This window comes from Theropithecus gelada, chromosome 17 (assembly GCF_003255815.1).
Source record: "Theropithecus gelada isolate Dixy chromosome 17, Tgel_1.0, whole genome shotgun sequence".
NCBI classification, from domain to species: domain Eukaryota; kingdom Metazoa; phylum Chordata; class Mammalia; order Primates; family Cercopithecidae; genus Theropithecus; species Theropithecus gelada.
In genome coordinates, this window is record NC_037685.1 from 80,150,631 (window position 1) to 80,175,835 (window position 25,205).

The 25,205-nt window shown below is 44.2% G+C and overlaps 2 protein-coding genes and 1 pseudogene across 4 annotated transcripts in view; 2 read left to right on the forward strand and 1 right to left on the reverse strand.

The window, feature by feature from the left end:
- FNDC3A (fibronectin type III domain containing 3A) overlaps positions 1–7,826 on the forward strand; it is a 219,985-nt gene extending 212,159 nt beyond the window's left edge. For all 3 annotated transcript variants that reach the window (XM_025364166.1, XM_025364167.1, XM_025364168.1), the window contains 2 exons: positions 1,162–1,289; positions 5,117–7,826. In XM_025364166.1, coding sequence (XP_025219951.1) covers positions 1,162–1,289; positions 5,117–5,431 — 443 coding nt within the window. In that variant the 3' untranslated portion in view covers positions 5,432–7,826. The remainder of the gene's footprint in view (positions 1–1,161; positions 1,290–5,116) is intronic.
- Positions 7,827–8,491: 665 nt separating this feature from the next.
- LOC112610723 lies at positions 8,492–10,376 on the reverse strand (annotated as a pseudogene).
- An 8,035-nt stretch (positions 10,377–18,411) lies between these two features.
- MLNR (motilin receptor) lies at positions 18,412–20,438 on the forward strand. The gene is made up of 2 exons (XM_025364169.1): positions 18,412–19,312; positions 20,101–20,438. Exons 1-2 carry the CDS (start codon positions 18,412–18,414, stop codon positions 20,436–20,438), a joined length of 1,239 nt encoding a protein of 412 aa, XP_025219954.1.
- The last annotated feature ends 4,767 nt before the right edge of the window (positions 20,439–25,205 follow it).

Below are 25,205 nucleotides of genomic sequence, written 5' to 3' on the forward strand. Positions count from 1 at the left end.
AGTGCTGGGATTACAGGCGTGAGCCACCGTGCCGGGCCAATAATTACTTTTTAATGTATTTTCCTAAATGCTTTGTTTACTAATATTAAAATTTAGCATCCAGTGTATGTCCACCAGTTATACAAAATCATATAGGCAAGCCCAACTCTACTGAGGGTTCCACTCAATAATAAAAGCTGTTTTATCTGGCACGTTCATATTTAGACAAGTACTGGCTTTTGTCACTGATGTTTTTAATAATGTAACATAAAAATACTAAATGGAATAGGTAGGCCATTGGCTTAAAGAGAAAAAATTATAAACTCTGATTGTTTAAACATTTTGACTTGTTGATATTACATTCATTTAGATTTCAGAAGGAAAGCCTGGTCATCTGTTAAGCAAAACAAATTCTTCATTAATGTGGGTTTTTCAGTCAATTTTACACACACATGTACACATATTTACACACATTTGTATATACATTTATCTTTTAGAGGGGTTCTTATTTTAAAGTGACTCTGGCAAGGGCTGCACTCTATTTTTAGCTGAAAAGTCTTATAGTTAATTGCTCTGAAGACTAATCACAGAGACTTCTAGAACCATATCCTGATCATGTACTTAAACAGAAGAAGCAGAACTCTTCTTGAATAGTCTTTCTAATAATATTGAGAGTTTCACTGAGTCCTTTTTCTGTTTGCTCATCAAGTTCAGTGTCTCTTAGCTTTAAGAAGAGTGCTGACTATAAGCAGAGCACAGTGGCTCACACCTGTAAGCCCAGTGCTTTGGGAGACTGCAGGGGGAGGCTCACTTAAGGCCAGGAGTATTGAGACCAGCCTGGGCAGCATAGTGAGACCTGCCTCTCTACAAAAGAAATTTTGAATTAGCTGGGGATGGTAGCATGTGCCTGTATATGTAGCTGCACAGGAGGCTGAGGCTGCAGTGAGCTATGATTGCACCACTGTCTCCTCTCTGGGTGACAGAGTGAGATCCCATATCTTAGAATACAAGAGTGCTGATTTTAACCTCTTTGGATGCAAATTTCAAAAATTCACTGATACTTATTTCAAGTTTATAAGTGGATTTTAAATATTTGTTGATTTTTATTAAAACAAGTGTCTGCATGATGTACCAAATTAAAAATCAAGTGGAACAGATTTTATTTATATTTGTTTCCTACAGCACCCAAAATAGAGAAAGTAAATGATCACATTTGTGAAATTACATGGGAGTGTTTACAACCAATGAAAGGTGATCCAGTTATTTACAGTCTTCAAGTTATGTTAGGAAAAGATTCAGAATTCAAACAGGTATGTACCAAGATATTAATTTGTGGATGCATATGTTTACCTTTTTTTAATTTTTATGTATTTTCAATGTAAGATTTGGCCACCTTTACCTTTCTAATTCATAAACATGTATTCAGTATATATTATATTCCAGAGATCTCAAGATTCCAAATCTTTTCAGTATGAACTACACTTGAACAGATTATTTATTTATCTGATAAGTATTCATTGAACTCTGTGCCAGGCACTCAGGATACAGCACTGAACAAAAAGTCCCTTGCCTCCATGGAGCTTACTTACATTCTGGTGGAAAAGAAGACACTATAAGCAAATGAACATGCCAGTATATTGTCAGATATAAGTGCAATGGAGAAAAAACAATATTGGATAAAAGAAATAGGGAGTAGTGGAGGGGGAGGGCACTGAGTCTTATTTCATTTGGGGCACTCAGCTGACATTTCAGCATGGCCCAAAGGAGATGACTATGGGGAAAAAGAGTGTTCCAAGAAGATGTGCTGAGGCAGGAACATGCCTGTTAAATCTGATGAACATAAAGGAGTCAGGATGACTGGGATAGAGAGAGCAAAGGGAAGAGTGGATAAGGTCGGATAGTTAATCCTAAGGGGCCTATAGGTGGTATGGAGTGATGTAGGGCGTAATAGGCCATACTGTGGCTTTTACTCCACGTGAAATGAGAAGACACTGGAGGATTTTGACAAGGGTATTCATGTGATCAGACACAAGGTTGTTTTGACTATAGTGTCAAAACTACAGTAGGACAAGGGCAGAACTAGAAAGACTAATAAGGAGGCTTTTACAATAATAGTATTAATAATAGTCATAATGCAGTGCCATAAATATGACATTAGGCATGAAGTTATAATGGAATCCTAGAGGAAGTGTCACCTTCCTAGCCAAGAGGTTTCAAAGATAGCTTTCTGGTAAAGCAAGAATAGCAGTCAGATAGAGTGGAGAGTTGCCAATGTTTGTTACAACTTTTATAAAGAATGAGCTTTTATACCACTCCAAAGACTAATTAAATAGCTATACATTTCATCTGATTTTCCCTTTTTGCTGTAACCTTCTTAATTTTGAGGGCTTTTAAGCTGGGTTATTTTCATTGTGTCTTATATTTTCCTCTTCCACTAAAAAAAAAATGATTATTCATTTGTTTTATTCCAGTATTGTGCTGTTGTAACTACTCTGTGTAATATCTTAACTGAAATTACAAAAGATCCAAAGAGTCAGATTAAATCTGGCATGCAATTGTTTTTCTTTATTAAACCATCTGCAAATTGACATGATAATTAGATTTGAAATGTAATTTACAGATAAGTAGGTTTCCTTCTAAGGAGGAAGCAAAATTAATATTAAAGAAAATATAATTATATTACACGTTTAAAGGAAATAGGGACTCCACATTTGAGTAGTTTATGGATAAGCTTGAGGCTTGTTTGAATGACTTTTCTTGGGTGTATAAACCATCTGAAATTAGCTTGAGCAAGTTAATCTGTTTTCTTCGGTCCTGTATCTACAGCCAACTATGTCTCTTCCTGCTTAGATGTCTTCCCACATCTGAAATACAAAATTGAATACTTGATCCCATCATCTTCCCTCCCAATATCTCCTCTCCAACATCTTTACTTCATCAGTGTCATGGACACCAATATCATCTTGGTCTCCAAGCTATAAATTCTTAGATGATTTTTTTTTTCCTATCAACTCTTAATCAGAAGTTGTTTCTAAATCCATAAAACTACATCAGGGCCTCATCACTTTTACATATAGATCAAGAATCCCTGTCCTACTCAGCTCCCTTCAGTCCTTCACACAGCCTCATGATTAGGATTCCATAAACACTGTTTTAATGTCACACACCTACAGTGGTCCCTTTTAAATTAACCTAAATTTCCAACTAGTGTAATTAATGTATTCTTCCTGTCTGTACCAGATCTCTTCATTTATCACCCTCATGCCATTTGTTGAGGTTTTTCTTTCTTAACCTAATACTGCCAGGTTCATGGAATGGTATATGAAGACACATGGAAAATATAAAGACAAAAATCATCCATTATATCCATAAGACAAATACATATTTTTAATTTTTACTAAATTTACTTCAGTGTATGTATACAATTTTACACTACTTTCTCATACAACATTCTGTTTTAAGTGAATCCTTTTATAGGTTGAAGCATCCCAAATAAAGTCCAAAATTCAAAATGTTCCACCCAAAATCTGAAACTTTTTGAGGATCGACATGACACTCAAAGGAAATGCTCACTGGAGCATTTCCAATTTCAGATTTTTAGGTTTGGAATGCTCAACTAGGAAATATGCAACTATTCCAAATCAAAAAAAATTGAAATGCTTCTGGTTCCAAGCATTTCATATAAGGAATACCCAACCTGTACCATCTCCCAAACATGGATCATTTCTACATTCTACTCCCTGAAACATTATGCATCCTTAGATCTAATGCATAGTCACCATTTTCTTTCAGATTTCTCTTAAAAGCTTCTTTCAATAAGTTCCTTTATATATTGTTATCAGCATCCACATTTTTATTTATTGCCAATAATTCACTAATTTAATGGCCTTTTATTAAGTACCTGCTATATGCTGGATTCTGGAGATAGAAAAATGAGACAGAGATCTTACTTTACTTTGAGAGCAAAGCCATATTTAAAAAAATTAGATTTATAACAGGTACAATTGAGGCAGCTAAAAGTACTTGAAAGCCCCCACACGTTGGTTCATCTGACTTGTAGCCCACCAACTAGCTGGAGAAACTCAACTGACAAGTCATTTAACCCTATGAGCCTTTTTCCCAATTACAGAACGAGTGGCGGGGCGGAGGTTGCTCATTATTGGAAATGATAGCTCCTACAGATTGAGCAGTGACTGCATGCTGAGCACTGCACTAAGTACTTTAACAAGCATTAGTTCATTTCATCCTCATAACTGTCATACATGTTAACTACTAGTATGCCTGTGGTAGTTGGTCTCAGATCACATCCGGAGTGTGAAGTGGTGGAGCAGACCTTGGATGCCAGGGGTGAACAGTTCTAGTATATATCTTCTTAACCCATTTATGCCTAGTGTTCCATTATTGGAACACTAAGCTTGTGGTAGTTATTTATATCCAACTGATCCAGGTTATTGCCAAGGTCTGATTTTTCACCAAAAAAAAAAAAAAAAAAATTGCAACCTCTGGCATAAATGGGTTAATTACTAGCACACTCCCCTGAAAATCTGTGGAATTTCATTCTTTTTATTTCCCTTGTAAGGCATGGCAGAGGAGGTCCTATTCTCTGATTCTAAGTGATCTCCCCTGTCTGGAGTTTATACAGTGATTTACCATAGGCACCTATAGAAAGCTCCCCTTATTCATTTGCCATTTCATTCAACAGATATGTTTGAAATTGTATGGAAATTTATCAGTTATATAAAGACATAATGGGGGAAGCAAAAGTAGACACTATCCCTTCTTTGATGGAATTATTTCATTAAAAAATGACTTCTTACATTTGAGAAAAGCAGGAAAATGCTTGAGGACTGATTTTGCTTGTTCTCTAGCTGCCCTGGGGCACATCTGCACTCCTTAACTCATCTGTGAACCGTATAAGGGTAGATCTCACATCCTCGCTTTTGAAATTTCTCTTGCCTCTATGCAACAAACAGATAAGTACTTTAATGGATAGGTATTTTTAACATGTCATTTAAAAGATAAAATCAATGGCATTCACTGGCTTTCACATGAAAAACAATTCTCACACTAGCCAGTTTTAACACATTTTCTGTCCAGCCTTCACACGTAATTCTTCCTTCCAATAATTTATTAACAGATTTACAAAGGTCCCGACTCTTCCTTCCGGTATTCCAGCCTTCAGCTGAACTGTGAATATCGCTTCCGTGTATGTGCCATTCGCCAGTGCCAAGACTCTCTGGGACACCAGGATCTCGTAGGTCCCTACAGCACCACAGTGCTCTTCATCTCTCAGAGGACTGAACCACCAGCCAGCACCAACAGAGACACTGTGGAAAGCACAAGGACCCGACGGGCACTGAGTGACGAGCAGTGTGCTGCCGTCATCCTTGTGCTGTTTGCTTTCTTTTCCATTTTGATTGCCTTTATCATTCAGTACTTTGTAATCAAGTGAAAATATAACTTTATTTTTTAACTCTATTACATTTTATTTTGTCATGTACTAAAATTATTTCTGTATTGCTTTTATAAAAAACAGTGGCATTTAGCACTGGCATTGAGACTATAGCACATCATTTTTGCCATTTTCAGTGCTTATATTGTTAGGTAGAGGCTGGCACTTTATTAGAATGCAAGCCACAAAAATATCAATTTTGGTTTTTTGTTAGGGTGGGTCTTCTTTTTTTCTTTCCCTCTCTCTTTTTTTTTTTTTTTTTTTAAAACATGCCTTCTTATAGAAAAACTTTCTAAGAGGCAACAATTTAGAATGGATATTTTGACCAATCGGCATGAGTGTAACAGTGATAACCTGATCTTTTTGTTTTAAAGATTATTACCAAGTGAAAAATCAGAATGAATAGAATTTACACTAACATGCTATATAAAATGTTAAAGTCTGATGCTGTGAAAGCAATCTAGTGCTATATTTCTACCTCCTCATTTGTCTTAATTATTTGGTAAGTGGGATTATGATGAGTAACTGGAGGGGCTTAGAAACAAAAACTGGATGAAAGAGTATGCATGAAGTAAAGCTTCTTTGATAAATGTGGAGTTCTTCATTATAAATATATTTTCATGAATTCACAGATAAGTACTTAAAGAAAGCACAGACCGTTTACTTGGCCTAAAAATATTTTGATGTTTACTCAAAAAGTACCTCTTCGGGTCTTGAGAACATGGAAAAGAACTGAGTGCTTTTAAATACTTTTTAGAAAGTAATCATAAAAGTAAATTGAATTTCAAACCTATTTGGCTTCTATTTTGTGAACCTTTGAACTATATGTACGTGTATAAGGGTATACACGTACATATATGGCATATAACAAGTGTACACATATACACATAACAAGTGTAGAAATATGTATTACACACATACACTCACTCTGTCGGGTATAGGCTAATTTTGAAGAACTCCCAAAAGTTTTTGCTGCTTCTCCCATAACTGCTGCCACCACCATCAGAATTCATAATCAAACCTAACCTTTTTGTTTGGGGCACCAAATCTGAAGACAAAATTAATTTGCACCAGTAAACTTCAAGCTGCTTTCTTTCTTGAAAACTAAACGTTTAATGTATAATGTCTGTTTGGATACTGTTCCAAATTGTTGATTGCATGTGGTTAATGTTGCATTAGAGCACTTTGCAATTGCATAATTCATTAATGTTTTGTGAGCTTGCATTTGTGAGTTATTGGATGATCAGATTGAATTTTGTCAAGTATCACATTGTACATCTTGCCTAGATGTCAATGACTGCCAGTAATAATACAGTTTATAATGAAACTATCTACAATTCCTGTTTTAGCACATCTGTTATCCGTAAAACACCTGTAACTAGCTTTTTTAATTTATTATTTGAATTTTAGGATAGCAAATCACTAATTTTTAGTTGCTGAGGTTGGCATTTTAGTGATTAAGCACTTCTGTCAGTCTTTGAAAAAAGAACGTATGTTTTGTGCTTTAAAGATCTCTGAAGAATTTCTTTTATAATAGAATGGGCATGTATTGTAACAGTTTTATGTCAAATGATCTGTGCTGTAGAAAAACATTAACCCTTGTTCAAAAAAGAAATGGATAAACTTGGCCTTTCTAAGTGGTAAGAATGACCTGTCACTATAATATACTATATGTTTACATTTTATTTAAATTTAATCTCTTATGTATAGGGTGATAACCTTCCCCCAAAACAACAGTGATTGCGATTGTTTTCTAGAAACTTCTTTAAAGTGCCACATTTGGCAGTACAAATGAGTCTGAGTGTAATAGCCCAGAGATTTATATATAGTTGAATGTCTAAAATGGTAAAATGTGCCACTGTGTCAAGTTACAGTGGCTTATGTTTTTCATAGTAATTCAAATGAACCTCCTATTTTTGATAGTAAATGTCATTTAATAGTATACTTGCCATTTGAGCCTCACTGCAAAATTAGTGCAGAAGAGAAAACAATTTTTAATGTAATCTTGATTTTACCTCATATACTGTACATTCCAAAAACTCTAAACTTTTTAAAGATTATAGATACACTACCAAACATATCACCTTAAAATTGTATAAGGCTGAATGAACTTCATACAAATGAAAAAAAGCTCATAAAAATACCTAAACTATGTAGCAAAAGTATCTTTAAAATCCATGGAAAATAAAAGTTGTATCATTCTTTTTGAGATATGTTTATTGTATTCATATATATTCATTATTTGCTGCCTGTTTAAGAAAATGAAATGTTATGGTCTCCCCTCTTCCAATGAGCTTAAAACATTTTCCCCAACAGTATACAACTCATCAACATGAGAGGATGTACATTTATTATATAAAGCCCAGTAAAGAATGAAATTAGAAGTTTTATCCTAGTGACTTGATTTTGTCCAACTCATGAAATATCTTACTTCCTTTCTGTATATAAAGAATACAGTGAGTCTAAGGTAAACTTCCCAGTGGGAAGAAGATCCGTAACCTCTCCTTGCCTTTCCCACATCCCTATTTTCCAGTACCTTCTTTCGCCCACTACCAGAGGCCCAGAACCTTCCTGTTAGTGGCACTGCTGGGTCTGCCTTCCACCAGAAAATCCAACATTCTCTCACTCATCCCCCATTAAAATTTCCATCCCAAGGACTTCCTCCTGGGGACGGACACTCAGTGCTTTTTTTTTTTTTTTTTTCCTTTTTTAATGGGTGAGCTAGTAAATTTTATGTTATAAATATTTTACCACCATAAAAAAAAAAAAAAAAAAAAAATCCTTGAAAAATTCACTGAAGAAGCCAGTATGGAAAGAGGAGAACTCAATGTTTAAAATAAAGCCAACTTTTTTTTTTTTTTAATCAAACGATAAGTACATGGCTTCAAGCTCAACGTCTAGGTTGAGGACAATCATTATGAGTCCTATTAAAGGACAACCAGTTTTAAGAACACTGTCAGGCAAGCTACCATGTAGCTCTCCTTCACTCCATGCTTAGCTCTTCCAGACTTCCCAGTATTGATGAAGGATCATGTTTTTGTTCAGCTTTGCCCAGTGCTGTCATTCATAATAGATAAATGAAAAGTCCCAGAAACCTGTTGTGTTTGGGAAGGTTTTCTTTTGTTCCAGGCTTCAGTGGTTAATATGCTTGACAAATTTCAGAGTCTCTATCTCTGTAGACCAATGCCAAAGAATTGCTCTCTGGATTCACCGTTAGCAGCTCTTCATCTTCATCTTTGGCAATGTAAGAAGTGAAACCACCATATTCTGGCTCCCGGCCTTCACAGCCACAGTGGAGAATTAAGTCTAGGGCAAAATCAGCCTTGCTGTGGTCACGAATTAGAAGTGTGGTGACCAGTCTTCCAACGCCTCAGTTCCCTTTGGCATGTGGGAACACCTGATTCATTATTTGTTTCATTTTCCTCTGACTCTGGGTCTGTCTGGTCGTGGCTCTGTTGGCCGTTGATGCTCATGGCTGCCTGATTATTCTCTCACTTAGGAGGGCTATGGCCAGTCCCTTCCTCAGTTCTATCAGCAGCAGAGGCTGCTGCTTCGTCTTTTTTGTCATCCATCTCATCTTCCGAAGGGGCCAGGAAGTGAAGCTTCAGGCCTGTGAAGTTGGAAAGCAGCAAGAATAGTGCCTCAGAGCAAAATAACTTCATTCACTCCTTCAATATATCGGGAAGCTTCCTCTCCTCAGCTTTCTCATAAAGCCTTTTGTTGGCTGGGCACGGTGGCTCACGCCTATAATCCTAGTACTTTGGAAGGCCAAGGTAGGCGGGTCACCTGAGGTCAGTAGTTCAAGACCAGCCTGGTCAATATGGTGAAACCTTGTCTCTGCTAAAATAGAAAAATTAGCCGGGCGTGATGGCAGGTGCCTGTAATCCCAGCTACTCGGGAGGCTGAGATGGGAGAGTTGCTTGAACCCGGGAAATGCTGCTTGCAGTGAGCTGAGATTAAAAAAAAACAAGAAAACCTTTTGTTAGGGGGACCTCAGCTGCTCTATTCCACATCTCCATTCACCAAGGCCTCACAGACCTTTGCAAATTTCTCAGGCTTAAGAAATTTCTTCAGGAAAATTTTAGAACTTTCTTCAGACTCTTCTTGAGTTTGAACTTGGTAATCCATGGCCAGATAAGTAGGGTTGATCCAATCATACAAAATTTCATGATCTTGTGGGGTATGAGGGCTCCAAGGTGTGAGGGGGTTCAAAGTAGTTGGGAGGCCTAGTCAGTGAAGGACCATGAAACCAGCCACTGATAGACAAACGTGACTTCAGACAGGACTTCGAACACCTGGTGAAAGGACACTGCAGATGCTTCAAAGAAAACCAGTTTGTTCCATAAAGGGATAAGAGACTTGACAATCTCCTTCGGCTGAAAGTGTTCATCAGTGTTGTACAGGTCCGGGGTACCCCCCAGGCGCCTGTCCCAGGAAAGAACCAGGTACAGGATAAAGGCAATCCAGCGCCCTTCTAGCTCATCATCATGACACAGCAGGGCATCAGTGAATTCATATTTAGCACAGGACACATCAGTGGTTGGTTCCCAGTAAATTTTAGAAATACCAGAAAGCCAGGACCAGAAATCTTCAAACAGAATTTTCCTTAAAGCAGAGATGTGAGGCCCTCTTCTTCAAATCATCAGACTGCTGGAACTTACATAAATCATTATAGTTTTCATGGAAATCTAAGTTCATAAGTTCCTTCTGAAGCCCTGCCAAGAAGTCGGCTTTGGATGAAGTTTGGGATCATGCAGTGAAGAAAGGGGTCCATGTCCCTGACAATGGTTTCGTGGCTGAATGGTGTCCCACAGCTCCAGGCCTCAGCCACCTGCTTTTTCAAGGTTTCCTCCATGATAGCATTCGAAAACTCTGCCATCACCTCCTTCTTTCCCTTTGTTCCCACCCGGGTTGGGCCAGGCTCCACTGGCCGTTTCCCATTCATTTCTTCACAAGGTACAGAGCCACACCACACTCGACTCAGTGCTTTTAAAATCCATGTACATCTCTTAATTGCCGCAACTCCAAGTACCGTGATAAGCGTTTAAAATGTTGGGCTGCGGAAGGAGAGTGTGGAAATAGGAACATCACAGAAGCAGCTAAGCATGAGTCCAGGTTTGAGCAGGGTATAATACTGATTGACAGTATGATTGCATGTCACCTCTTTTTTTTCTATAGATTGGAAATAGGAGTATAGAATCTTATGCATCCTGTTTGAGCATTCCATGGGTTCCTTTCCAACACAAATCCCTTGCTTCTCACCATTATAAGATTATTTCTGCAGGATGGTGGCTCAAGGAGGTAAACAGGCTTTAAAAGAAAATAGGCCAGGTGCGGTGGCTCACGCCTGTAATCCCAGCACTTTGGAAGGCCGAGGTGGGCAGATCACGAGGTCAGGAGTTCCAGACCAGCCTGGCCAACACGGTGAAACCCTGTCTCTACTAAAAATACAAAAATTAGCTGGGCCTGGTGGTGCACACCTGTAATTCCAGCTACTCAGGAGGCTGAGGCAGGAGAATCATTTGAACCAGGGAGGCGGAGGTTGCAGTGAGCCAAGATCGCGCCACTGCACTCCATCCTGGGTGACAGAGCAAGACTCCATCTCAAAAAAAACGAAAAGAAAGAAAATAGTTCCCCCAAACTTAAAACAAGCAGTGATTCTGTAACCTAACTCCCATCATCAAAAAAGATGATGCCTCATGTTTTTAGAGTTTTTAAATATTCTATTTTCATATACATTTTGTAAGTATATGCCCTTGGGAATATGTATCCCTTTTGTTTATGTATCATTTTCTCTCTGATGCTCCTAAGAGGGGAGAAAAAACTTGGAGGAAAAAGAAAATAACAAAAGAACCAAGATTTCAATAAGGTGGTCATCAAATTCTGTGTCCAGAGTGGTGCCCTCAAATGTTTAGATGCTGTAATGACTATTTTTTGTCTCATAAACAGGGTGATTGTGCCATTTCTACTTACTATGGGAAATTTGCCAAGAGAAAACGGTTTCAAAACCGAACAGATTTTGAAGCCACGTGACCCGTTCAAATCATTATGTCTAGGATCTGTCGAACATTTAATGTGTCCTAAGCGTTGTGTTCAGTTCTTTACCTTGGGCATCTCATACAGTCCTCTTAATTGCTCTAGTAAGCATTATCTGCAGCATAGAGAAGTCGAGCTCTCTGCCACAGGTCTCATGGCTAATCAATGATGAAGCTGGGGTTTGATCCAGGTGATTGGTCTGGTGCTCCCTCACTTGACCACTATCCTCTGCTGTCTGGCCCAAAATGTATAAACTCTAGGAAATCAAAATTAATATTAATTGACTTTAATAGTGCATTTATGATAGCATTTATTGATTGAGTACTGTTTGCTAGGCATTGTGCTAAGCACTTCATCATATGCAAAGCAAGCCACAGCCCTCTAAGGATTGAACAGAAAGAAATCAGATGAGAAGAATCTGGTACAAGCATAACAGACTAAATGAGAAACCCTAATTTCTTTCCTCTTGAATTTCATCCCCTGATACTTTCACTACCATTTTGAGCCCAAACTCAGTCCTTAAGAATAGCCCATCTTAAATACTCATCCAAGGATGAATATGCCGTTTTTACCACTTACCACAACTGAGACACGCTGACATGTTCAAAAATGAATATAGCTACCATGTGGACCAACCTCAAAAACACGCTATGATGAAGGAAGCCAGACACAGAAAGTCACGTATTGTACAATTCCATGTGTATTAAATATCCAGAATGAGTAAATCCATAGAGACAGATTAGTGGATGCCAGAGCTAATTAGTGGATGCCAGAGGGAGGAGGAAATGGGGAGTAACTGCTCAGTGGGTGCTGGGTTGATGGAAATGCTCAGGAGCCAGACAGAGGCAGTGGTTGCACAACACTGAGGGCACAAAATGCCAATAAGTTTGTCACTTCAGAATGGTTAATTTTATGTGAATTTCACCTGAATTGCTTAAGAAGGGAATATAAAACTTATGAACTGATACACAGGTAACATAAGACTAGAGAATCCTGGGCATCAAGTCCATAAAACTGACGTAGTCAGTAAGTTCATTTTGCTAAGGACACAGGCCAACTTGTCTCTTTTTTCTCAAACTCCTACACCTCCCAGGATGGTACCACTCCTTTCAGCCCGTGGCATGTGCCTGGCTTACAACTGAATATTTTATGGATGTCCTTGAGAGCAATTAAACAATTTGGCCTGCCCAGACCAAAGTTACCAGCTCTATCTCATTCTTAATCCTTCTAGGATGACACAGAGGTCTTAAAGAAGAAATTACCTTTTCAGTTTCACAGTTTACCAATGGCAGCAGCTGCACAGTAAGAATGTTCATATCCAGTAGTATAAGGCCTATAACCTCTTGCCTCCCACCCTCCCAAGGGCTTGTTCCCTCTCCACCATCCATCCCCCTTGGAAATTGTTGCCGCGCTGAGCCTGTCTGTCTCTCAGGAGAAACTAGGACTAACAGAAAACTGTTAAGCGAGCCAGGCACGGTGGCTCACGCCTGTAATCCAGCACTTTGGGAGGCCAAGGCGGGCAGATCACGAGGTCAGGAGATCGAGACCATCCTGGCTAACACGGTAAAACCCCGTCTCTACAAAAAAAAGTACAAAAAATTAGCCGGGCGTGGTGGCGGGCGCCTGTAGTCCCAGCTACTCGGGAGGCTGAGGCAGGAGAATGACGTGAACCTAGGAGACAGAGGTTGCAGTGAGCTGAGATCGTGCCATTGCACTCCAGCCTGGGCGACAGAGTGAGACTCCGTCTCAAAAAAAAAAAAAAAAAAAAAGAAAAGGAAAAGAAAAGTGCTAAAGCAACAGCCACAGAGTAATAGGAACCCACACTCCACAAAAGTCTTGCCTGAATTTGCCCTGCCGTGTCCCTGCCATGTAAAGAGAAAACCTAGGAAACACTGAGTCCCCCGTCAATGTGGTGAGACTGGGAAATAGCTGGCCTTGAACTTCTCTGCCAGGGGCTCCCTTCCAGGGCCAGCTTTGCTATCTCTGCATTTTACTAAAGATACCATTTCCTGGTGCCTGGGGTCTAGAGGACCCAGTGGGTCATGTGAATGAGGAAGGGGCTGAGTGTGAAGCCACAAATACCTTGTGTGTGGTGACCGCTGCGGGGTGCCTGCAGAGTGGCACCAGCCTACAGGCTGCAGGTGGCAGCTTTTGGGGAACATGAGCTCAGAGCTGCCACAGCTTCCAGTTTTGCAAGACAATGCTCCCTTCTCAAACTCCCACACCTCCCTGGATGTTACCACTCCTCTCAGCTTGCGGCATGTGTCTGGTTTACAGCAATATTTTATGGATGTCCTTGGGAGTTACTAAAGTATTTGGTCTGCCTAGGCCTAAGATATCATGCTAACAATCCAGAACTTTACATGAAATTTCCTAATTGTAAAAGGTTGGTTCAAAACATTATGAAATGGCCAGGCTTGGTGGCTCACACCTGTATTCCCAGCACTTTAGGAGGCAGAGGAGGGTGGATCGCTTGAGACCAGGAGTTCAAGAGCATCCTGGACAATCTAGGGAGACCCCATCTCTACAGACTTCATGCCCTGCTCTTATGTGGGGAGAAGAGTGTAAAGCCTGTGGAGTGTTTACAAGCTTCCATAAGTAAGCTATTATACAAGTTATGGATCTATTTTAATGCTCCTCACAACTTTCCAGATCTTCAATTTGCCCATAAAATCTGGTTTCTGAGATACAAACTGGAAGACACTTTCCTAGCAGACTCCAGATCATAACCTAGCATTCTCTGCAGCCGGTGGTGCCATGGTCTATATAGCAAGAGGCTACCCAGCACAGTGGTTATGCCCATGGACTCTGGAAGTGGACAGCACCACCCTTACTGGCTGTCCCAGTGACCTGGGGTCACTTCTTTGTGCTTTGCTCTTCTCGTCTCTAACATAGAGATACTAAAAGAACCTGCTGCCTTAGATTGCTGTGGAGGATGAAATGCATTCAGATATGAAAGGACTTGGAACAGTGCCTTGCAAACAGCAAGCATTAGCTTTATATTCATCCAGGTCATCCCTCTATATTCATCAAAAGCCAACCAGTGAGGCCTCCAGCCCGGGGCCAAAAGCCTATTGATGACACCAACTTCTTGCCTCTGGGGATGCAGGCCACAGCCGGGCCAAACCTAGACCCACTCTTGCCCCACATGAGTTACAGGCGCAGAGTTACTCCAAGAGTAGAGAAGAGAGATGCCCATGCTCCTGGTCTACTGAGAACTTCTTCTCACTAGATGAACTATGAAGTCAGGAAGCTGGTGAATGTCTACAGAAACACAAAGTAGAAAACAGATCTGGTCCCATTCCTTCCTAAAACATTGAATGCCAACTCATCGTAAGAGCTCAGATATGTCCTATGGGCCACGTTGTTTGAACCTCAGCACAGCAATGTTATCCAAAAAGCCCACTGGGTCTCCACCTCTCCATATCAGTATTCTGTCTTCAGCTGAAGTTTCAGTGAATACTTACTGAGCACCCACTGCAATCAGAGCACTGTTTTAACTGCTAGGAATTGTAAAGAAAACAGTGGTACCTGGTTCTGCAGAAGCTCATTCATTCTCCAAGTTAACAAATATTTATTAAATTCTCACTTTGTGCCAGGCACTAAGGAAACAGCAGTGAACACAGTAGATTAAAGCCCTGCCTTCTGGTGCACATAATGTTGGGAGATAGAGATAGATAATAAACAAAAAACTAAGTAAATTAAATAGTATGTCAGTTGATAATAAGCAATATGGAGAAAATACAATAGAGAGAGGGAGTGCCTGAATGGAGGTGAGTAATTCACAACAGCCAGGATGCTGACTGCAGACACAGTGAGCCTGCCTCAGCGCCACCATGGTGGGTGGGGAAGGGAAAAAGGGAGCCTTCAGCAGAGGCTGGGGTAGTCCATCTGGCCAAGGAGCAAATGGGAAAAACCAAAGAGACTCAGGAATTCGCAGCCCATGACAGCCATGGAGAGTGCTCCTGGAAGCATCATCTGAGTGAAAGAAAGAAGCCACCTCTTCACCAACCACAGGCCCCTGCCTCCAAGGCTAGCAGAGCCACTGGTGACCATGCAGGAAGGGGACATGGAACTGAAGTCTAGCAAATGCCAGCCCCTCACACCCCAGGAGCCAGCATGAAGCTTCATAAGGACCTCTCCCTCTAGCTTTAAGCCACTGACCCCTCTCCCCATACACCTGGGCCACCTTGGGGAAAGGCGTGTTGTCTGAGAGAACTGAACACTGCCCAGAGGGGCTGCTTAACTGGTCTGCCTGGACCATGCCTTACCCGGGCTAGAGCATTCATTTCTCTTGTTGAGAGCACAGGGGAAAATCAAATCAACTATAAATGAAGAAATTACATTTTCTCTGCCTAGGGGGAGGAGACAGGGAGGAAGAAAAAGTGGAAACCGTGAGTACAGAAACAATTTTGAGGAGTTTTGCATGAAAATGATCCAGAAGAGAAAAACTGATGACGAGAGAGAGAGAGAATTGAGGTAGTGATATCTGGAGGAGAAAGGAGCACTTAAGGGGCAGAGCTGACTTCAACTGCAAGTACCACCAACTGTGCCAGGGGAGCATGAGCGGAGGTGGGGGTGTGGTAGTCATCTTCAGAGAAACAGGGTGCAAGGAAACCACCCAAAGGAGGTGGTGGGGGGTGTTGGGTCTAAGGAGACAGGAGGGGGTATAAACCAGTAGCCTGGCGGTGGGAGAGTGAATGAGGTCAGGTGAGAGCTGGGAGGGCCGGGGGAACGAAGCACCCTGCTAGAGGTTGTGCTTTCAAGTGAAACAACACCATGTGGGAGCCCGCAAGGAGTGGGCAGGGAATTGGGCCTCACCAGGGCTGTGGTGCTCTTGGCGGATGGACGAGGCTGACAATGGAGAAAACAGCAAGGGAGTCAAGGGCGTCTGTGTGGGCGTGATGGCGACTGCCCGTGGAATTTCCGTTGGGTAAAGGAAGAACAGTGAAGACATGGGGCAGGCAAGGGACCGGGAAAAGGAAGGAGGAGCCACCGATGGAGGTCGCAGTGGGTTGAAGGATTACCGGAACTGAGGTGCTAGGGGAAGAGAGCTAAAAAGAGAGTGGGCGGAGGTCGGAAAGAGGGCTGACTGAAGTGGAGGTAGAGGAAGGCTGGCAGGCCCTGGCAGCCGTGAGGTGTAAGGTCCGTCGACAGGCGCGGCTGAGATCGGGTGGAGAGCAAGGTCCTAGATGGAAAGGAGGTCAACAAACTAGAGGCCAAGGCATTCCAAGACTCGCCATGGGTGTGGACGGCCGCAGATGCAGTGCTTGAAAGAGAGCGCAGGCACCTGGTCCTCAGGGACTGCAGATGACCACGGGGGAAAGCGCTGGGGAGGGCGGGGTCTGATGAAGTCGCACTCAAAGCTAGGTTTTAGGACCGCTGGAAGCAGCAGTGATGAGGAAGGCGACAGGTGTCCCTCCTCCAAACTCACAGTCTGCATGTGAGAGAGAACTGCAGGAGAAGCTTGTCCCTAGGCAAAGCCAGGTGTCAGGTCCAGAAAAAAGGTTGAGGATTTAAGCCACTGAGGGGGTGGAGCTGGGCAGTGAGTGGGTCGTCGGTCTTGCAAGCTCTGAGATTAGGCCGACCAGAGCCCACATCCCAGTCCCGCCTCTTCCTGCCTGTTTGATCTCAAGCGAGACCCGCTTTGTTCATGGGCGAAAGGAGGGCCATGAGGATTAAATGGAGAGCACAGGGCCAGATCCATCTAAATTCTCAGTGTTAGCTATTGTTATTAAGACCACACTGAACAGACGCTTACATCCGTTTTGTCCCCTTTCCCCAATTTTCGTTCTTTCCGGTGTTGATAGTCTAGTTTTTTAAGTTTATGAAACATATTGTACATAAGAACGACGTATCACATGTGAAAGTACTCTAGTGTCCACGTAAATATTTGTCTTGTTCTTTATAATAAATAAATATGCTCACGGATCCTTGAAATTATCTGGTCATGGCCGGGCACGGTGGCTCACGCCTGTAATCCCAGCACTTTGGGAGGTCGAGGCGGGTGGATCACCTGGGGTGAGGAGTTCGAGACCAGGCTGGCCAACATGGCGAAACCCCGACTATACAAAAAAAACACACACACACAAAATTTAGCCAGGGCATGGGCGCTCCTGTGCTCCCAGCTACTCAGGAGGCTGAGGTGGGAGGACTGCTTGAGCCTGGGAGGTCGAGGCTGCAGTAAGCTGTGATCGCGCCACTTACACTCCAGCCTGGACGACAGTGAGACCCTGTCTCAAGAAGAAATAAAGAAAGAAAGAAAAAAGAATAAAAAAGAAATTATTTGGTCAATTATATGGTCAGCTCCCTCCACCACTCGCGAATTTACAGAAGAGAACTGGCCCAAGATTACGCAGTTACTCGGTTATAGAGCCAGGATTAGACAGGAGAGGCTCCAGACTCTGGTCTAGACTCCCCTCCTATTATTTAGCATTATAGCTTCCTGAGGATTACCGTAAGCCCTCCTCCACCATCAAGCGGCAGCTACCAGCCACCAGACCAAGATCCCTTCGAAGGTCTCCTGTGTACCGGACCGACAAAAGCGCCCATACAGTGCTGGGTCCAGTAACCGAAGCTCTCTAGGGTGCAGACATCGCTCACAGGACGGGGTAGGGCTCGTGCGCTGAGGGCGCCGGGTATTCCAGCTGGTGGAGAGCGAAGCGCCCTAGAACTGCATGGGCCAGGGAGAGGGCGCGGGAGCAGGGCCGGGCCGGGGCGGGCCGCGGCCGTGGGCGGAGACTGCGCGCAGCCAGCTCCGGAGCGCCTCGGTGCCCACCCTGCAGAGCCGCTTCCCGAGTGCCGCAGCACAGCGCAGCACAGCGCTCCGTCGTCTGACCGTCCGCGCCCGCAGCGCGCGGGCTGGGAAAGGAGGCGCTCACCGAGCGGTACCACGCGCCAGGCTCCCAGCCCGACCCGGGACGCGACGGCCGCTGGGAGCACCCATGGGCAGCCGCTGGAACAGCAGCGACGGCCCCGAGGGCGCGCGGGAGCAGCCATGGGCCGCGCTGCCGCCTTGCGACGAGCGCCGCTGCTCGCCCTTTCCCCTGGGGGCGCTGGTGCCAGTGACCGCCGTGTGCCTGGGCCTGTTCGCCGTCGGGGTGAGCGGCAACGTGGTGACCGTGCTGCTCATCGGGCGCTACCGGGACATGCGGACCACCACCAACTTGTACCTGGGCAGCATGGCAGTGTCCGACCTACTCATCCTGCTCGGGTTGCCCTTCGACCTGTACCGCCTCTGGCGCTCGCGGCCCTGGGTGTTCGGGCCGCTGCTCTGCCGCCTGTCGCTCTACGTGGGCGAGGGCTGCACCTACGCCACGCTGCTGCACATGACGGCGCTCAGCGTCGAGCGCTACCTGGCCATCTGTCGCCCGCTCCTCGCCCGCGTCCTGGTCACCCGGCGCCGCGTCCGCGCGCTCATCGCTGTGCTCTGGGCGGTGGCACTGCTCTCTGCCGGGCCCTTCTTGTTCCTGGTGGGCGTCGAGCAGGACCCCGACATCTCCGTGGTCCCGGGCCTCAATGGCACCGCGCGACTCGCTCCCTCGCCTCCCGCCTCATCGCCGCCCCTCTGGCTCTCGCGGGCGCCACCGCCGTCCCCGCCGTCGGGGCCCGAGACCGCGGAGGCTGCGGCGCTGTTCAGCCGCGAATGCCGGCCGAGCCCCACGCAGCTGGGTGCGCTGCGTGTCATGCTGTGGGTCACCACCGCCTACTTCTTCCTGCCCTTTCTGTGCCTCAGCATCCTCTACGGGCTCATCGGGCGCGAGCTGTGGAGCAGCCGGCGGCCGCTGCGAGGCCCGGCCGCCTCGGGGCGGGAGAGAGGCCACCGGCAGACCGTCCGCGTCCTGCGTAAGTGGAGCCACCGCGGTTCCAAAGACGCCTGCCTGCGGCCCACCCCGCCGGGGGCCGCCAAACGCTGGGTCCCCTTCCCCTGCTCGCCCAGCTCTGGGCGCCGCTTCCAGTTCCCTTTCCCATTTCGATTCCAGCCTCCACCCGCCCGTACTTCCTGTACCCCCAGAAAACCATGTCCTGTCCCCCAGGAGCTCTGGGGGACCCCAGGGGGGCTTTGAGGGTGGAATCCCCGATCCGATTCAGTAACCAGCAGTGCTTTTCCAGAGCCTCTGAGACCAGGAAGGAGAGTTGGAAATTCTTAATCCAACCACCTGTTAGATGCCACAGATGAGGAGTCCTCACAGTGCCCTTGAGAAGATGAGGGAGATTTCATTAAGCTAAAAATTTGTATTTAATGTTAAGTGATGCTAAAGGCTAAAGTAAACCTTGCTTATATCAAAAAGTAAAGATTGTGCAGACCTGTTGTAGAATTCAACAGAGAACAGAAAACTTGTCTCCGAAGTGGGTTTGTGGAAGGAAGCCTGCCAAGGCGGCTTGTTCAGAGAAATTGCTCCTTCTGGTTTATGTCCAGCCTTGATAACACGTATAGGAACCTACTATGCAGTTTTAAAGCAAATATCCTGCAGCCTGGTCATTTTTTTCTGGGGTGAGGATCTGGCCAGGTGGAAGTTTTCTCTAATTTATTTTGCTGTTACTTATTATTGCAGATGGTTCCTTGTGAGGGTGGGAGGGTTATTTGCTTCCCAATGCTTTTGTTAATGCCGGTGCTGTGTCTTACGTTGCAGTGGTGGTGGTTCTGGCATTCGTAGTTTGCTGGTTGCCATTCCACGTTGGCAGAATCATTTACATAAACACGGAAGATCTGCGGATGATGTACTTCTCTCAGTACTTTAACATCGTCGCTCTGCAACTTTTCTATCTGAGCGCATCTATCAACCCAATCCTCTACAACCTCATTTCAAAGAAGTACAGAGCGGCGGCCTGTAAACTGCTGCTGGCAAGGAAGTCCAGGCCGACAGGCTTACACAGAAGCAGGGACACTGCGGGGGAAGTTGCAGGGGACACTGGAGGAGACACAGCAGGCTACACCGAGACAAGCGCTAACATGAAGACGACGGGGTAACCAGCACGACCAAGCCAGGCTCCTCTCGCAGTTCTAAGACTTAGGGGAAAACAGGTGTGTAGAGAAATAAAGACTGAAAGTGAGGAACAGATCCTGTTAAGAAGAATGGAAAGAGGGTTGCAGTTGTGCCAGTTGGTTAAGAAATAGACCGTATGATTTATTTAACCAAGGTATGAAATGTAACTGTACCAACCTTTCTAGTTTCCTTCCCAAGTACCTCCTAAGGGATGTCTATTTTACCATCACGAAATCCCACATCTCAAAGTGTGCTCTGTGTGATGGTTTCATGAAGTCCTCATTCTCCTGCTCTTCGGAAGGATGTTTGTTCATTTTACAGTTAAGTGATACATAGAGATGCTGGCCCCAAAACTGCCACCTCTGAGATCATGAGTGTATTTTATGTTTTGGATGTAAATATAACAGTACATCTACAAGGAACCAGGATAATGACAGTTTGGATCCAAGAAATGATTTAATACCTATGTATGGCTGCAAAAACTTTTAGAAGTAAAAGGAATTCTAGGTAGACTCCAGTGTTTGGGGTCCCACTTCTCCAGATCACAGCAAATCATAAAGTGTAGGCACAATAAAACCCTCTTTCAGAAGTATTAAGCAACTGTATTGCAACCCACTTCTCCTTGACACTGCCCATGGGACCTTCCCAGTGCCACTGGCCATGGGGTGGCAAACTTTGGGCATCAACATTTGAGAGTAGAGAGCTCAGCAGGACATGGCTTTCTCCGGTGACTACAAATGACATTTGTAAAGAGCTATTTAATATGCTTTATCTCACCTCAGCTTGGTGGGGTGAGTGCTGTCATCAACATTCCTGTTTTGGAAGTGAGTCTCGGATTGCCCAAACAGGAGCTGGTGAGCTGGAGTCTGAATCCAGTGTTTAAGTTGCTCACCTACTCCCAAGCCAAGATGCTGTCCTTACTGAAAAACACCAGCCAATGGATTTAGTCAGGAGTGAAAGAGAACTCACAGGACATTCTGATCAACAACTCTGTAACTTTGTTTTGATTTTTACAGTTTAAAACAAAAATATTTTTAGAGGGTTACTGTTGTCCCTCAGCTCCAAAGGGCTTCACTGACACCACCTTCTGTATGAATGGCACCCCCAAGATGTGGGCAGGGTACAGCTTTCAGGTTGTACATGGGACCTTTTTTGGGGCTTTCAGACTGATAAATTCAAACCTAAATTACAATAGGATCTTGATTTTTATGAGGAATTTGTCCTGAGACCTTCATGAATCTTCAAATCTACAAATACCAGAAAAGTGACAAATGCTATAACTTCAGAGTTATAATGACAGATAGACATCAAGTCACATCGAGACTTGGAGGCTGGAGAGGCAGCTGTGCTGATTCACTGACTTGATGTCTCTGCTTCACAGCCCACAGTTTGGATGGCTTCGGTGAGTGTCTAAATTACTTTCCGCCACAGGCCACCATAGTCTCTTTTGAATAGTTAAAACTACAAAAGATGAATACATAAATAACAATGGTCTGCCTGACATGCACTCAAAGTTCTGTTGCTTTCTCATTTTCTTAGCCAAAGCCCTAGCTCAGTCCCCAGCCCGGTCCACAATTGGCGCAGGAATGAAGACTCTAGTTTGCTTTTTCTCCTAGCTAGTGGAAGAAGCAGATTGTAGTCACTGGAAGAAGCATTCCCTAAACTGTGTTCTGCAGATGTTCAGGGATTATTGGAAAAAATGGTTCTGGGTTTAAATATGGTAGGAAAATACCACATTGTGTCCCCCCTACCACACCCTAAACATTTAACACACACAACACAACATAGCATGTCAGAGGCTCTGAGAAGTTGTCTCAACCAACATCTCCTTATTTTATCACAGAACCAACTCCCCATCTTCCCTCCCCAAGAACATTTAGTAAAATCTCATGGAGTGAGAAATACTTTGGGGAGCACTGATGTAGGGGTTCCGACAGTGGTGGTGCCAGCCTTGAGCCTCCGTAACTGTCTGCTTGGTAGCACTGAGTACAGCAGCTGCCACAGTCCTTCTGCGCATGGGAGCTCCTCTCTGGAGCAGTCAGGAGTGGCTACCTCCCTAGGGAAGGTCATAGCAAAAAACCTTATTGGGACGTATATAATACTTTATTTTATTTTTTTAGAGACAGGATCTCATCCTCTTGCCCAGGCTGGAGTGCAGTGGCACAATCCTAACTCACTGTAACCTGAAATTCCTGGGTTCGAACCATCCTCCCACCTCAGCCTCCCGCGTAGGCGGGACTACAGGGATGCACCACCGTGCCTGGCTACTTTTTTAATTTTTTGTAAAGTTGGGGTCTTACTGTGTTGCCCAGGCTGGTCTCAAACTCCTGGCCTCAAACAATCCTCCTGCCTCAGCCTCCCAAAGTACTGGGATTACAGGCAAGAGCCACCACACCTGGCTTATGTATAATATTCTAAATGTAGAAGCAAAGACCTCTCTTTTGAGCTCTCTTGTTCAGATTCTAGAAAACAAGGATTTACATGACACTTTCCTGGGTCTTAAGCATGTTTCAGGTGTGGGCATAAGGAGGATCACCCTTCCCTTCCCAGATGTTCCCTGAGATGGAGGGCCTGAAGGCCATCCCTTCCCGCAGGATTCTTGTGTGGTCTCAGCCCACTAGTGGACTGTGAAATCAATAAGTGTGCCACATTTTTCTTTAATGGAACAGCACGGACAAGAATACAGTCCATTGTGCATCACATGTAGTAAGGTAACTATTGTGCTGTGAAACTTTTGTTTCAATTATGTTTTGGTTGGTGTCTTTCCCAGTTTACAAAATAAAATGTATTCTAACTGTGGGTCATGGTGGAAAATGTTTAAAAAGTTGTTCTAAGATCTAACGTTTTTCTCTAGCCCAGCAGAGAGCGGTCTGTTCTTACACTGACATCTGGCTATGAAAAGGGAGGCCAAGTCAGCGAATCACTGGAGCAGGAGAATCACTGAGCTCTGGTTTCCAGTCCAGGGCTCCCTACCCACCCGACCCAGGTGGTAATCATGGAGGCTATGGGCCAGCCACTCTCTCCACCCCAACTGTGCTGGCATGCCAGCCACTTCTCTTTGAGCCCCCTCTCCCTTCTGCAGGGGGAACCACTTTTGTTAGGTGAGCTACCAACCTTGGAAGAGGGTTTGTATTTCATTCATTCCCATGGCAAATATTTACCAAGCAACTGCTAAGTGCCAGATGTGTATAACACAATACACTAGAAAAACTAGCCCGTGTGATGATGTCAAAATCAATCAACTTTCTAATGGCATTCTCTGTTTGAAATGTGTATTGTGTCATCCAGACTAACATGGATTCACCATTTAGATCAGATGGAAGTGCAGAACATCAGGTTTGCACTATCTGTCTGGACGTTCCTCCTCTTTTTTACGTGAGACATTTCCACTTCTGAAGGAAATGTTCAAAGAGCTATTGCACAACATCCGCTGCGATCCAAGAGTTCCCTGTGCCAGGTTCTCAAAGAGACACAGGCAACGTGCTAATGGTGTTTAAAATTCAAACACGCCCTCTCCTGACCCTTTCTACTCATGTCATAATGACATTTGCCAGTATATGGAAACAAATTTTAGTGGCTGCACAGGTCTAGTATGTTTTGTTTTGTTTTGTTTTAGAAACAGGGTCTCCCTCTGTCACCCAGGCTGGAGCGCAGTGGCTTGATCATAGTTCACTTCAGCCTCAACCTGCTGGGCTCAAGCAATCCTCCCACCTTAGCCTCCCAAGTAGCTAGAACTACAGGCACACATCATCATCACACCTAGCTAATTTTAAAAAATAATTTTTTTAAGAGATGGGGTTTTATTATGTTGCCCAGGCTGGTCTCCAACTCCTGACCTCAACCGATCCTCCCACTTCAGCCTCCCAGGGTACTGGGATTATAGGCATAAGCCACCACACCCAGCTTAGGTTTAGTGTTTTAAAAGTGGCATTACTTAAACATAGATGGGATGCAGTATTTAATTATGAGTCCAATTTCTAAGGATTCCAAACCCTAACTATTACAGAGCCCCTAGTCTTCTATGAGGAGCCTTCGAAATCACGTTGCCTCTTCTGAGTGCACGGGGCATGGGCTCCACAGGAATGCTCTGTGGCAATCACTCAACCTGTCCCTCTCTGGTGTATACTACAGAGGAGGGGAGAGAGGCCGACTCGACCGGCCGCCTTAGGAAAACACCACACACTTTTTAAATAGTGCACACCTGTGTACTAAGGGCTATAAGGCTTTTTATTCCCCACACTAATTCTCTGGGTCAGTGGTTCTCAAACTTCAGCCTGCATCAGAATCACCTGGAGGACGTGTGAAGACACAGATTGCTGGGCTTCCCCCAGAGGGTCTGGATTTAGCAGGTCTGGGGTGGGACCCAAGAATCTGTATTTCTATTAAATTCCCAGGTGATGCTGGTTGATGTCTCAGGTGGGACAGAGCGGGATGGCATAAGATTTCATCACACTACCCAGGGCACGCTCGACTGAAAACAACTGTTTATTTCTGGAATTTTCCATTCAATAGTTTTGGACCATGGTTGACCACAGGTAACTGAAACCTCAGAAAGCGAAACTACGGATAAGGGGGACTACTTTGTGGTTCCAAAGAAGCCATCCAGCTGGAAAAGTTCTGTTGTTGCTTTTTCCACAGGCTCCTGCAGATAGGTCCCTTTAGTCATAGGCTCTTTTTTTTTTTTTTTGAGACAGGGTCTCACTCTGTCACCCATGCTGGAGTGCAGTGGCACAATCACAGCTCACTGTAGC